The sequence below is a fragment of the Hyperoodon ampullatus genome, assembly GCF_949752795.1.
Source record: "Hyperoodon ampullatus genome assembly, chromosome: 5".
NCBI lineage: Eukaryota > Metazoa > Chordata > Mammalia > Artiodactyla > Ziphiidae > Hyperoodon > Hyperoodon ampullatus.
In genome coordinates this window covers 90,722,954-90,738,582 of record NC_136918.1, presented here as the reverse complement: position 1 = coordinate 90,738,582, position 15,629 = coordinate 90,722,954, and the positions used below count along the sequence as shown (strand labels likewise).

At 38.1% G+C, this 15,629-nt stretch overlaps 1 protein-coding gene across 1 annotated transcript in view; it reads right to left on the bottom strand.

The window, feature by feature from the left end:
* Window positions 1–15,629, bottom strand: part of MORC1 (MORC family CW-type zinc finger 1) — a gene marked incomplete at both ends in the record, with an annotated part of 187,542 nt that overhangs the window by 39,417 nt on the left and 132,496 nt on the right. Inside the window, one exon of the mRNA XM_079704879.1 lies at window positions 13,105–13,209. Coding sequence (XP_079561005.1) covers window positions 13,105–13,209 — 105 coding nt within the window. The remainder of the gene's footprint in view (window positions 1–13,104; window positions 13,210–15,629) is intronic.

Here is a 15,629-nt window from a genome sequence, read left to right as displayed (position 1 = left end):
GAGCAGAAACTGAAAGAAGATTATTATAAAATATGGAAAAACAACAAATACTAGTATAGGAAAAAGGTAAATGTTGCTTCATATGAGAGTCAGAAAATATGCATAATGTCAACTTGGAGTACATGCTCCACCAAGTTGAACAAAAGCATGCCCATGTGTAAGAAAAAGTTAGTACTTTCATCGGTCTGACTTACGCCTCAGAATATTTTTCCTGCTCAATTTCTCTAACTTATTGTTGGCACTGGTAATTTTATTCCCCTGGTGTTCCTGCATTTTGAAGCATTCTCCCAATTGATCATCTGCTTGCCTGACCATCTGCTGTGGTTTGGCAACCTAATTTTCCCAGTCACCTTTCAGAATAGATCCTCTAGGATGTCTATTCTGTGTAGTCATTTCTTACATCTCAACTGGTGACATAACTTGAGACTGCTTACCTCTTTGACAAGATGCTTGGGAATCTAGTCCCATTGCTTCATTTTTATTTTTATTGCTTCTATTAAGCATGGTACAGTGACAGCTGATCATACTGCATTACTCTGAGGGGCACTGGGGTCCTACGGAGCTCATATGTCAAATTTTTGCCTGGAGTAAAGTTGAAGTGCCAATTTATCACATAGCAGTGCACAAGGAGTTTTTAATTGAACTTAGACAAACCCTTAATTACAACAGTACCACAGGGCATTGCTCCAGTAAAGCAGAGCTGTAGCAATCTTCACTCAGATGTTGATTCCCCTGACATCTGTAAGGGGTGCAGAAAAGAACTTCTACTTCCTCCCCATCTGGGGTTAACTGGGACATATTTGAACTTTACACATGGGTTTGTAAATGCTTGAGACAGAAACAGTTCAGAACATCCAGTATTCATTAAAAGAGAGGGTAGGGCATGTGTTTTGAGATGCAAGATGGGAAATAATAGTATTTTCTGGAGGCCAGGGGTCAGGAGACACCAGCTCATGGGAGGGGTTGGTGCTATGGTTATGACTGCAGCCATATTACTAGACTCATAATCTTGGGCAAGGAGAAGACTCTCCTTTCCAGGAATCATCCTTGAGATGATGATCCTGATGGTTCCTATGTGATTCTAGGTTGACTGGAAAGAAAAGAGTCAGATACTGAGCACAAAAGAACATTACTGTGTAGGTCAGATTTGGGGTGAATAAGGTCAGAAATGGGCTAATGGGAAGTTAGCTTAATCTGGGCAAGGAGTGGATGATAGCTTGATTGTTTTTTAAATGAATTCAAGACTCTTGGCTGGAGAATGCCCATCTATGAAACTTTGGAAACCTGTCTAAGACAAAATATTCAAATCCTCACCCCTGAGAAAAGTGTATTTGTGCACTCCAACCCACCTGTGTGCGATGGGCTGAATTGATGTTGGGGTCAGCTCATGCAAATGGGCAATAAAGGGAGAAGTCATAATGAGAAGTGGTTAAGAAAGTGGGAGCTGAGGTTGAACAGCTAGGGTTTAAGGTGACCAGTTCCTGACTGTGATCCTGAGCGAGTTTATTTTCTTCCTCTGTAAAATGGGGATGAAAAGAGAATGTACCCCTCAGGTTATTAAAAGGATTAGATGAGATGATACATGTGAAGAATAGCAGCTGAATTTCATCGCAGCCACAATGAAAAAGGAAAGGCTAACTCCACTAAAACACGCATGCACACGCAGAGTAGAATTTCAGAAAAATACAATTTTGCAGGAGCTGAGATAATAAATCGGGATCACACTAGTTGCCCTGAAATGGGGGACGGAATGGTAGCTGTGCTAACAAGATTGTGTAAAATAATGAAAGAAGTTTGCTGCAGTGCAGACTCATGGCTCCACACATAATGGCTCCAAAGGTCCGATCAAGCAGCTATCTAGGGCACTCTGAAGAGGATTAAGAGGTCCTTAAAAAAAAATTTCCTCATTATTTTCATGACAGTTTTTTAATCTCTAAAAAAATGTCTGGAGTTTTAAATGAATCCCAGTTGGAAACTGCCACAGCCACAAACGACATATGCAAGCAAGCTCTTACCAAGAGCACTCTCACTGTATGGACTTTGAAAATGAATGGTCTACCCTGGCTGAAAGGCCAAGCACAAATTAATATCAAAAAGAAAAAAATGCCACAGAAGTGACACCCACAAACTATGTGATCAGAAGCAAATGGAGATACTCTGGGAGGGCTCACGCCAAGGAGTACTTCCCAGAAATTCTGCTGCCAGTGTCCTCACGGTGACACACAGCCACACCTCGCCTCTGCAGGAGACCCTCCAACACTAGCAGGACAGGCTCTTGGTGCTCCAGCCAGGCGTCAGGGCCGTGCCACTGAGGTGGGAGAGGCAACTTCAGGACACTGGTCCACAAGAGACCTCCCAGCGCCATGTAACATCAAACGGCGAAAATCTCCCAGAGATATCCATCTCAACACCAAGACCCAGCTTCACTCAATGACCAGCAAGCTACAGTGCTGGACACCCTATGCCAAACAACTAGCAAGACAGGAACACAGCCCCATCCATTAGCAGAGAGGCTGCCTAAAATCATAATAAGGCCACAGACACCCCAAAACACACCACCAGATGTGGACCTACCCACCAGAAAGACAAGATCCAGCCTCATCAACCAGAACACAGGCACTACTCCCCTCCACCAGGAAGCCTACACAACCCACTGAACCAACCTCAGCCACTGTGAACAGACACCAAAAACAACGGCAACTACGAACCTGCAGCCTGCGAAAAGGAGACCCCAAACACAGTAAGATAAGCAAAATGAGAACACAGAAAAACACACAGCAGATGAAGGAGCAAGGTAAAAACCCACCAGACCTAACAAATGAAGAGGAAATAGGCAGTCTACCTGAAAAAGAATTCAGAATAATGATAGTAAAGATGATCCAAAATCTTGGAAATAGAAGAGAGAAAATGCAAGAAACATTTACCAAGGACCTAGAAGAACTAAAGAGGAAACAAGCAATGAGGAACAACACAATAAATGAAATTTAAAATACTCTAAAGGGATCAATAGCAGAATAACTGAGGCAAAAAAATGGATAAGTGACCTGGAAGATAAAATAGTGGAAATAACTACTGCAGAGCAGAAGAAAGAAAAAAGAATGAAAAGAACTGAGGACAGTCTCAGAGACCTCTCGGACAACATTAACCACACCAACATTCGAATTACAGGGGTCCCAGAAGAAGAAGAGAAAAAGAAAGAGACTGAGAAAATATTTGAAGAGATTATAGTTGAAAACTTCCCTAATATGGGAAAGGAAATAGTTAATCAAGTCCAGGAAGCACAGAGAGTCCCATACAGGATAAATCCAAGGAGAAACACACCAAGACACATATTAATCAAAACTATCAAAAATTAAATACAAAGAAAACATATTAAAAGCAGCAAGGGAAAAACAACAAATAACACAAAAGGGAATCCCCATAAGGTTAACAACTGATCTTTCAGCAGAAACTCTGCAGGCCAGAAGGGAGTGGCAGAACATATTTAAAGTGATGAAGGAGAAAAACCTACAACCAAGATTACGCTACCCAGCAAGGATCGCATTCAGATTTGATGGAGAAATTAAAATCTTTACAGACAAGCAAAACCTGAGAGAGTTCAGCACCACCAAACCAGCTTTACAACAACTGGTAAAGGAACTTCTCTAGGCAAGAAACACAAGAGAAGGAAAAGACCTACAATAACAAACCCAAAACAATTAAGAAAATGGGAATAGGAACATACATATCGATAATTACCTTAAATGTAAATGGATTAAATGCTCCCACCAAAAGACACAGACAGGCTGAATGGATACAAAAACAAGACCCGTATATAGGCTGTCTACAAGAGACCCACTTCAGACCTCGGGACAGATACAGATTGAAAGTGAGGACATGGAAAAAGATATTCCATGCAAATGGAAATCAAAAGAAAGCTGGAGTAGCAATTCTTATATCAGACAAAATAGACTTTACAATAAAGACTATTACAAGAAACAAAGAAGGACATTACATAATGATCAACAGATCGATCCAAGAAGAAGATATAACATATATATATATATATGCACCCAACATAGGAGCACCTCAATACATAAAGCAAATACTAACAGCCATAAAAGGGGAAATCGACAGTAACACATTCATAGTAGGGAACTTTAACACCCCACTTTCACCAATGGACAGATCATCCAAAATGAAAATAAATAAGGAAATGCAAGCTTTAAATGATACATTAAACAAGATGGACTTAATTGATATTTATAGGACATTCCATCCAAAAACAACAGAATACACATTTTTCTCAAGTCCTCATGGAACATTCTCCAGGATAGATCATATCTTGGGTCACAAATCAAGCCTTGGTAAATTTAAGAAAATTGAAATTGCATCAAGTATCTTTTCCGAACAAAACACTATGAGACTAGATATCAACTGCAGGAAAAGATCTGTAAAAATTACAAACACATGGAGGCTAAACAATACACTATTTAATAACGAAGTTATCACTGAAGAAATCAAAGAGGAAATTAAAAAATACCTAGAAACAAATGACAATGGAGACACAACGACCCGAAACCTATGGGATGCAGCAAAAGCAGTTCTAAGAGGGAAGTTTATAGCAATAAAATCCTACCTTAAGAAACAGGAAACATCTCGAATAAACAACCTAACCTTGCACCTAAAGCAATTAGAGAAAGAAGAACAAAAAAACCCCGAAGTTAGCAGAAGGAAAGAAATCATAAAAATCAGATCAGAAATAAATGAAAAACAAATGAAGGAAACGGTAGCAAAGATCAATAAAACTAAAAGCTGGTTCTTTGAGAAGATAAACAAAATTGATAAACCATTAGCCAGACACATAAAGAAAAAAAGGAAGACTCAAATCAATAGAATTAGAAATGAAAAAGAAGAAGTAACAACTGACACTGCAGAAATACAAAAGATCATGAGAGATTACTACAAGCAACTCTATGCCAATAAAATGGACAACCTGGAAGAAATGGACAAATTCCTAGAAATGCGCAATCAGCCGAGGCTGAATGAGGAAGAAATAGAAAATATGAACAGACCAATCACAAGTACTGAAATTGAAACCGTGATTAAAAATCTTCCAACAAACAAAAGCTCACAACCAGATGGCTTCACAGGCGAATCCTATCAAACATTCAGAGAAGAGCTAACACCTATCCTTCTCAAACTCTTCCAAAATATAGCAGAGGGAGGAACACTCCCAAACTCATTCTATGAGGCCACCATCACCTTGATACCAAAACCAGACAAGGATGTCACAAAGAAAGAAAACTACAGGCCAATATCACTGATGAACATAGATGCAAAAATCCTCAACAAAATACTAGCAAACAGAATCCAACAGCACATTAAAAGGATCATACACCATGATCAAGTGGGATTTATTCCAGGAATGCAAGGTTTCTTCAATATATGCAAATTAATCAACGTGATACACCATATTAACAAATTGAAGGAGAAAAACCATATGATCATCTCAATAGATGCAGAGAAAGCTTTCGACAAAATTCAACACCCATTTATGATAAAAACCCTGCAGAAAGTAGGCATAGAGGGAACTTTCCTCAACATAATTAAGGCCATATATCACAAACTCACAGCCAACATCGTCCTCAATGGTGAAAAACTGAAACCATTTCTACTAAGATCAGGAACAAGACAATGTTGCCCACTCTCACCACCCTTATTCAACATAGTTTTGGAAGTTTTAGCCATAGCAATCAGAGAAGAAAAGGAATCCAAATCAGAAAAGAAGAAGTAAAGCTGTCACTGTTTGCAGATGACATGATACTATACATACAGAATCCTAAAGATGCTACCAGAAAACAATTACAGCTAATCAATGAATTTGGTAAAGTAGCAGGATACAAAATTAATGCACAGAAATCTCTGGTATTCCTATGCACTAATGTTGAAAAATCTGAAATTTAAATCAAGAAAACACTCCCATTTACCACTGCAACAGAAAGAATAAAATATCTAAGAATAAAGCTACCTAAGGAGACAAAAGAGCTGTATGCAGAAAATTATAAGACACTGATGAAAGAAATTAAAGATGATACAAATAGATGGAGAGATATACCATGTTCTTGGATTGGAAGAATCAACACTGTGAAAACGACTCTACTACCCAAAGCAACCTACAGATTCAATGCAATCCCTATCAAAGAGTGTGGAGAAAAGGGAACCCTCTTGCACTGTTGGTGGGAGTGTAAATCGATACAGCCACTATGGAGAATAGTATGGAGGTTCCTTAGAAACTACAAATAGCACTACCATACGACCCAGCAATCCCACTACTGGGCATATACCCTGAGAAAACCATAATTCAAAAAGAGTCATGTACCAAAATGTTCACTGCAGCTCTATTTACAATAGCCTGGAGATGGAAACAACCTAGGTGTCCATCATTGGATGAATGGATAAAGAAGATGTGGCACATATATAAAATGGAATATTATTCAGCCATAAAAAGAAACGAAATTGAGTTATTTGTAGTGAGGTGGATGGACCTAGAGTCTGTCATACAGAGTGAAGGAAGTCAGAAAGAGAAAAACAAATACCGTACGCTAACACATATATATGGAATCTAAGAAAAAAAAGAAAAGGTTTTGAAGTACCTAGGGGTAAGACGGGAATAAAGACACAGACCTACTAGAGCATGGACTTGAGGATATGGGGAGGGGGAAAGGTAAGCTGTGACAAAGTGAGAGAGTGGCTTGGACATATATACACTACCAAACGTAAAATAGATAGCTAGTGGGAAGCAGCCACATAGCACAGGGAGATCAGCTAGGTGGTTTGTGACCACATAGAGGGGTGGGTTAGGGAGAGTGGGAGGGAGGGAGACGCAAGAGGGAAGAGATATGGGAACATATGTATATGTATAACAGATTCACTTTGTTATAAAGCAGAAACTAACACACCATTGTAAAGCAATTACACTCCAAAAAGGATGTTAAAAAAAAAAAAAGAAGCAACTGGAGATGAAGAAAACGAAATCCAACACCACATGAAGGATTAGGGAGCATGTGAAATGTGATACATACAAGATGCAAACATTAAAACTGACTCAAATAGAAAACCATAATTCAAAAAGAGACATGTACCAAAATGTTCATAGCAGCCCTATTTACAATAGCCCAGAGATGGAAACAACCTAAGTGTCCATCATCGGATGAATGGGTAAAGAAGATGTGGCACATATATACAATGGAATATTACTCAGCCATAAAAAGAAATGAAATTGAGCTATTTGTAATGAGGTGGATGGACCTAGAGTCTGTCATACAGAGTGAAGTAAGTCAGAAAGAGAAAGACAAATACTGTATGCTGACACATATATATGGAATTTAAGAAAAAAAATGTCATGAAGAACATAGGGGTAAGACAGGAATAAAGACACAGACCTACTAGAGAATGGACTTGAGGATATGGGGAGGGGGAAAGGTAAGCTGTGACAAAGTGAAAGAGCGGCATGGACATATATACACTACCAAACGTAAGGTAGATAGCTAGTGGGAAGCAGCCGCATAGCACAGGGAGATCAGCTCGGTGCTTTGTGACTGCCTGGAGGGGTGGGATAGGGAGGGTGGGAGGGAGACGCAAAAGGGAGGGGATATGGGAACATATGTATATGTATAACTGATTAAATTTGTTATAAAGCAAAAAAAAAAAATACTGAGTCAAATATAAGGATTATCTCACTGAGAAAGAAGAAAACTAAAGAATATGTTGTTGTTTTTTTTTTTAAAATAGCCTCCAGAGATGGTAGGCCTTGGAGAAAAAGGAATATTAAAAAGCATTCAATCAAGGATTAAGGGGAGATATACTACGTTCTTGGACTGGAAGAATGAACATTGTGAAAATGATTATACTACTCAAAGCAATCTACAGATTCAATGCAATCACTATCAAACTACTAATGGCATTTTTCACAGAAGTAGAACAAAAAATTTCACAATTTGTATGAAGACACAGAAGACCATGAATAGCCAAAGCAATCTTGAGGCAGAAAAATGGAGCTGGAGGAATCAGGCTCCCTGACTTCAGACTATACTACAAAGCTACAGTAATCAAGACAGTATGGTACTGGCACAGAAACAGAAATACAGATCAATGGAACAGGATAGAAAGCCCAGAGGTAAACCCACGCACATATGGTAACCTTATCTTTGATAAAGAAGGCAAAAATATACAATGGAGAAAAGACAGCCTCTTCAATAAGTGGTGCTGGGAAAACTGGACAGCCACATGTAAAAGAATGAAATTAGAACACTCCCAAACACCATACACAAAAATAAACTCAAAATGGATTAAAGACCTAAATGTAAGGCCAGACACTATAAAACTCTTAGAGGAAAACATAGGCAGAACACTCTATGACATAAGTCACAGCAAGATCCTTTTTGACCCCACCTCCTAGAGAAATGGAAGTAAAAAGAAAAATAAACAAATGGGACCTAATGAAACTTAAAAGCTTTTGCACAGCAAAAGAAACCATAAACAAGACCAAAAGACAACTCTCAGAATGGGAGAAGATATTTGCAAATGAAGCAACTGACAAAGGATTTATCTCCAAAACATACAAGCAGCTCATGAAGCTCAACATCAAAAAAACAAACAACCCAATCCAAAAATGGGCAGAAGACCTAAATAGACGTTTCTCCAAAGAAGATATACAGACTACCAACAAACACATGAAAGGATGCTCAACATCACTAATCATTAGAGAAATGCAAATCAAAACTACAATGAGGTATCACCTCACACCAATCAGAATGGCCATCATCAAAAAATCTACAAACAGTAAATGCTAGAGAGGGTGTGGAGAAAAGGGAACCCTCTTGCACTGTTGGTGGGAATGTAAATCGATACAGCCACTATGGAGAATAGTATGGAGGTTCCTTAGAAACTACAAATAGCACTACCATACGACCCAGCAATCCCACTACTGGGCATATACCCTGAGAAAACCATAATTCAAAAAGAGTCATGTACCAAAATGTTCATTGCAGCTCTATTTACAGTAGCCAGGAAATGGAAGCAACCTAAGTGACCCTCAACAGATGAATGCATAAAGAAGATGTGGCACATATATACAATGGAATATTACTCAGCCATAAAAAATGAAATTGAGTTATTTGTAGTGAGGTGGATGGACCTAAAGATTGTCATACAGGGTGCAGGAAGTCAGAAAGAGAAAAACAAATACTGTATGCTAACATGTATATATGGAATCTAAAAAAAAAAAAAGGTTATGAAGAACCTAGGGGTAGGACAGGAATAAAGACACAGACCTACTAGAGAATGGACTTGAGGACATGGGGAGGGGGAAGGGTAAGGTGGGACAAAGTGAGAGAGTGGCATGGATATATATACACTACCAAATGTAAAATCGATAGCTAGTGGGAAGCAGCCGCATAGCACAGGGAGATCAGCTTGGTGCTTTGTGACCACGTAGAGGGGTGGGATAGGGAGGGTGGGAGGGAGGGAGACGCATGAAGGAAGAGATATGGGGATATGTGTATATGTATAGTTGGTTCACTTTGTTATAAAGCAGAAACTAACTCACCATTGTAAAGCAATTATACTCCAATAAAGATGTTAAAAAAAACAAAAACAAAACAAAACAAAAAGAGTCATGTACCACAATGTTCACTGCAGCTCTATTTACAATAACCAGGACATGGAAGCAACCTAAGTGTCCATCGACAGATGAATGGATGAAGAAGATGTAGCACATATATACAATGGAATATTACTCAGCCATAAAAAGAAACGAAGTTGAGTTACTTGTAGTTATTGAGTTAGTTGTAGTATTTTTCGAATGTAAAATAGCTAGCTAGTGGGAAGCAGTCACATAGCACAGGGAGATCAGCTCGGTGCTTTGTAACCACCCAGAGGGGTGTGATAGGGAGGGTGGGAGGGAGGGAGACGCAAGAGGGAGGAGATATGGGGATATATGTATATGTATAGCTGATTCACTTTGTTATACAGCAGAAACTAACACAGCATTGTAAAGCAATTATACTCCAATAAAGATGTTAAAAAAATAAAAATAAAGTAAAACCCTAACTGATTTTCGAAGAGAAGCCCAATTATAATAAAAATTCAATTTTATTACTGTAATAAAATCTGACACCCCCCCCAAAAAAAAGGATTAAGGGAGTAGGAGGAGGAAGAAGTTAGGAAAACAGATCAAACTGTTATAACCCTGAGCCACAGCAGATGAGGTGATCTTGGAGATTATACGACAGTATAGCTGAAATAATCAGGAGTGGTCAGATTCAATATAAATCTGAAAAGTAATCAATACTCTTATCATTTCACTTGAAATTGCACACCTTTGGTACAAGAGCCAGAGTGACATGTGCCTGAAACTTGGAAGAGAGGGAAATGAAATGCCCTAATATGAAAAAAAATCCTTTCCAAAGGCAGACTGACAGACATTAACAATACACAATAGAAAGAACGTGCTGACCGGAATAGAGATGTCCTCCATACAATGTGAGAAAAACACTCTCAGAAGAGCACAGGGAGGCACAGGATGAGGGTGCTGGGCCAGTGCCCTTTTAATGTCACAGTTGCAATTGGTAACATCAACCCTGTCATCCCATGTGGGGAGATGGACACAGCGGGCTGTCTTAGCTGGAAGCCCTTCAAATATTCAGGCACATAGCTCACCAGCACCATCAGACTGTAACTGGCCAACCCATGCAGACTGGTATAAAGGGAAAGAATACACGACGAAAGTCAGAATGTATCTTCCAAGTGGACTGAGGCTGGATTTATCTTTTAAATGATTAAACTGCTGTTATGATATAATACAACAGTCTTGGGAGTTTGGATAATGTGAAGTCATTCCTGTGAGATGGCCTTTCTTTGTGGAGCTGAACATATATTTTGGAGCCTATTACATCTGAAAATAAGATCCTGGGCTGCAGTAAATTCACCAAAATAATAAAAAAACACCTAATTGCAGCAGGTGGTGGGTAGCCAATTGCTCTTCCTTAAGTGATAACCTCTTGCAGCCCTGCATATCCTCCTTCTTTAAATTTGACAGGTGCAGGGTCAGAATTAAAGCACATGCACACACACATACACAACACAAGCACCACAGTTAGACGATAACTGCGGAGGAGCCCAGGGGTTAAGAACAATCTTTTTTTAATTTCTGAGTTTAAGAAGTCCAGGCAGACAAGCATTCAGAAGCAATTATTTCCTACTTGAACTGCTGCAACTGCAGCCAAACAGAAAAATTAATGGGCATTACTGGATAATGTACAGTATTTATCCAAATTAATAAGATACCATGAATTTGAAAACAGACTTCCTGTCAGGATCACAGAACACAAATAAATCATGCCACACACATTCACACAAGTAACATAAGAACTTGAGAAATATTACATAAAAAGACAGCAAAAATTTTAATATAAATGTCATACCTAATTTGTGAAAAAGCACTTGCTAAAAGCTGCATGCAAAGCTTAGGGAGGTGACAAAGCAATGGCTACATGAAAAACACACAAAGACTTTGACGATTCTGCAAAGCAGGTCATGACTAATAATATTCACAGGTACAGTTATATCACTTTGGCTTCAAAGAAGTAAAGAGGTTAAGTTATTGACAACACCAGTTGTAGTCTTCTTTTCTGGCCTCTGGTTAAAGTTTGACCCTTTTCCTTTTGAAAACATGTTGGTGCTCACTTTCTTCACATTCTGGATTAACTGTCAATAAATTCTCATTCACAAATCACTCCTAGAGCTTTTCAACATCCCTTCAGATACCTTCCTAAAACAATTATAATGATGGATGAAATGATATAATGGTTGGGAGTAATGAGGGTGGCAAGGGAGGGGGAGGATACAGATGAAACAAGACCAGCCATGAGTTGATAATTGTTGGAGCTGGGAAATGGGCACATTCGGGTTGACTGTGCTATGTCTGAAATGTTCCATAATGAAAACTTTTAAAAATAAAACCTCCATTATTGTTATATCATGTACCTTGTGACAATATTGTTTTGCTGAAGAGCACGTAAATTAGGCTAAAGTCAGAAGACATTATGCTCCTCTTTGGCTCATTTATAATTGAAACTTAATCCACAATCCTAAATAGCATTTTGAGGTAATTTACCTAAAAACATGTATAATGACACAGGCCTTTTTCTAAATACTCTCACTTATATTATTATGTCAGAAAATAGCAACCATCATGGCAACTATAGTTATTCTTATTTCAATTGAAATTCAGTTATAAGCTTCTTGGCAATTGAGGTATAAAGAGAAATACCGTGAGTAATAAAATTCATATTCCAATAAAAGAAAATATGAAATTGATTTTTTCCTGATATTAAACATTCAAATGAACCTTCTTATTATAACACAAAGGGCTCTCTATAACATAATGGACAGTGTCTTTAACATGGCTTCACAGATGAAGTGTTCCTCATATTCCTTGAGTCGATTCTTCCTATACGCTAAGGGCTTTTACACTTGGTTCAACGAAGGAAGGCAACTCTGCTGGGGTCTAGGGTATGGTAGTCCAGATATGTAGGTCTTTGAAATTGACTACCAAGTTAGAATCAGAGATACACAATCTACAGAAGTAAATGGAAAATATGTCCATATTTCTTGAAAAGACTTCTCTTAGCAGGACTTATGGCAGTGGCCTAATTTAAGTGCAATTATACTTTCTGGTGAGCATCCACACTGTGAATTACAGAAAGGTTCAGATGTTTTGGATTTGGGCATGCAGGTTTTGAGATGAACTTTCAGTTTTATATATACACACACATACACATTAACATAATATTAAAACTTTCTCACCCTGATAACTAAAATGAAAAGCATTATGGACTAGTGGTCAGGAGGTATAAGTCCCAGTTGTATTTTTACTAGTTTCTGTAGCTTTGGGCAAGCAACAAACTTTCTGAGTCTTGTTTCTTCACCTAAAAACTAGGTTATTCAATTAAACGTTTCAGTTACTTGAGGCACTAATGTGAAATGCTTCTTGGATTCCTCTCATCTTTATGGATGCGAATAAATTTCAAGGTGTCATTTAGTCAGTAAAGTTTATCTCACCTGGATTATATCCAAGTTGCTGTTGCTGGTTTCAGCTTCAATCAGAGCCTCACGTTCCTGCACAGGGTTTTGTCTCTGCTTCCTCTTCATTTCCCAGGAAGAGGCCTATAGCAAGGTATTAACAAAAAATATACAAGGATTAGTAGCGATCAATGGTACACATTAAACCACCTTCGCTCTTTCCTTCTTCAGCCTCTAGTAACTGCTGACTTCTGTAGGATAAACAGAGGAAACTCATTTTTTGATCTTTGCCTTCAAGAAGTATGACTTAGATATGCACATGTGAAGGCTAAATAATAGAAAACAACAACAAAATAATATTATAATGCAAGTTAGGTTTGAAATGTGTGGTGTAGATTATGGTGCTCAATGGTGAATCAAAGGGCTTATAGTATTTTGCAAAGAATCTGCATGAATTACTGTCTATATACTGAATATATAATGTCTCATATGGATATATACATTGTTCTTGAAATTTATGCCGATGTCTCTGGGGGAAATAAGATATATATTCATTTCAAAGTATCTATGATGGCTTTCTTTTATTTTATTATTTTTTAAAATAAATTTATTTATTTATTTATTTTTGACCGCGTTGGGTCTTCGTTGCTGTGAGCAGGCTTTCTCTAGTTGCAGTGAGCAGGGGCTACTCTTCATTGCAGTGTTCAGGCTTCTCATTGCAATGGCTTCTCTTGTTGCAGAGCACAGGCTCTAGAAGCATGGGCTTCCGTAGTTGTGGCACACAGGCTCAGTAGTTGTGGCTTGCAGGCTCTAGAGCACAGGCTCAGTAGTTGTGCGCACAGGCTTAGTTGCTCCACGGCATGTGGGATCTTCCTGGACCAGGGCTTGAACCCGTGTCCCCTGCATTGGCAGGCAGATTCTTAACCACTGTGCCACCAGGGAAGTCCCTATTATATTGTTCTTAATCAGTAGATACTGAATATGCCTAGTATCATGTGAGATGTCTGCAGTCATTAAAAAAAATTTTGACAGTTTCAACATACATTTTATGAAATATTGGCTATATTCCCAGTATTGTACAATATATCCTTGTAGCTTATTTTATACATAGTGATTTGTACCTCTTAATTCCCTACACCTATATTGCCCCCCTCTCCCTTTCCCCACTGATAACCACTAGCTTGTTCTCTATAGCTGTGAGTCTGCTTCTTTTTTGTTATATTCACTAGTTTGTTGTATTGTTTGATTCCACATATAAGTGATATCATACAGTATTTGTCTTTCTCTGTCTGCCTTATTTCACTAAGCATAATGCCCTCAAAGTCCATCCATGTTGCTGCAAATGGCAAAATTTCATTCTTTTTTATGGCAGAGTAGTATTCCATTGTGTATGTATGAACCAGCTCCTCTTTAGCCATTCATCTGTTGATGGACACTTAGGTTGCTTCCATATCTTGGCAATTGTAAATAATGCTGCTATGAACACTGGGGTGGCTTGTATCTTTTCAAAGTAGTGTTTTTGGTTTTTTTCGAATATATATCCAGGAGTGGAACTGCTGGGTCATGGGGTAGTTCTATTTTTAGTTTTTTGAGAAACCTCCATACTGTTTTCCACAGTGAATGCACCAATTTACATTCCCACCAACAGTGTACAAGCATTCCCTTTTCTCACCAACATTTGTTATTTGTGGTTTTTTTTTTGATGACAGCCATTCTGACAGGTGTAAGGTGATATCTCATTATGGTTTTGATTTGCATTTCCCTAATGTTTAGTGATACTGAGCATATTTTCATGTACCTTTTGGCTTTCTGTATGTCTACTGTGGAGAAATGTATACAGTAGTTAGATCTTCTGCCATTTTTTGACCGGGTTTTTTGTTTTTTTGATATTGAGCTGTATAAGCTGTTTTTATATTTTGGAGATTAATCCCTTGTTGGTTGCATCATTTGCAAATATTTTCTCCCATTCTGTAGGACGTCCTTTCATTTTGTTTACTGTTTCCTTTGCTGTGCAAAAGATTTTAAGTTTAATTAGGCTCCATTTATTTATTTTTGCTTTTGTTTCCATTGTTATAGGGGACAGATCCAAAAAAATATTGCTGTGATTTATGTCAAAGAGTGTTCTGCCTATGTTTTCCTCTAGGATTTTTATAGTATCCAGTCTTACATTTAGGTATTTAATCATTGAGTTTATTTTATTATCAATTACAAGGAAAAAACTGCAAAAAACAGAAACACGTGGAGGCTAAACAATATGCTACTAAATGGCTAGTGGATCACTGAAGAAACCAAAGAGGAAATCAAAAAATACCTAGAGATAAATGGAAACAAAAACACAATGATCCAAAACCTATGGGACACAGAAAAAGGAGCTCTAGGAGGGAAGTTTATAGCAATACAAGCTTACCTCAGGAAACAAGAGAAATCTCAAGTAACCTGACTTTCCACCTAAGGGAACTAGAGAAAGAAGAACAAACCAACCCAAGTTTAATAGAAGAAAAGAAACCATAAAGATCAGAGCAGAAATAAATGAAATAGAGACTAAAAGAAAAAAAATAGAAAAG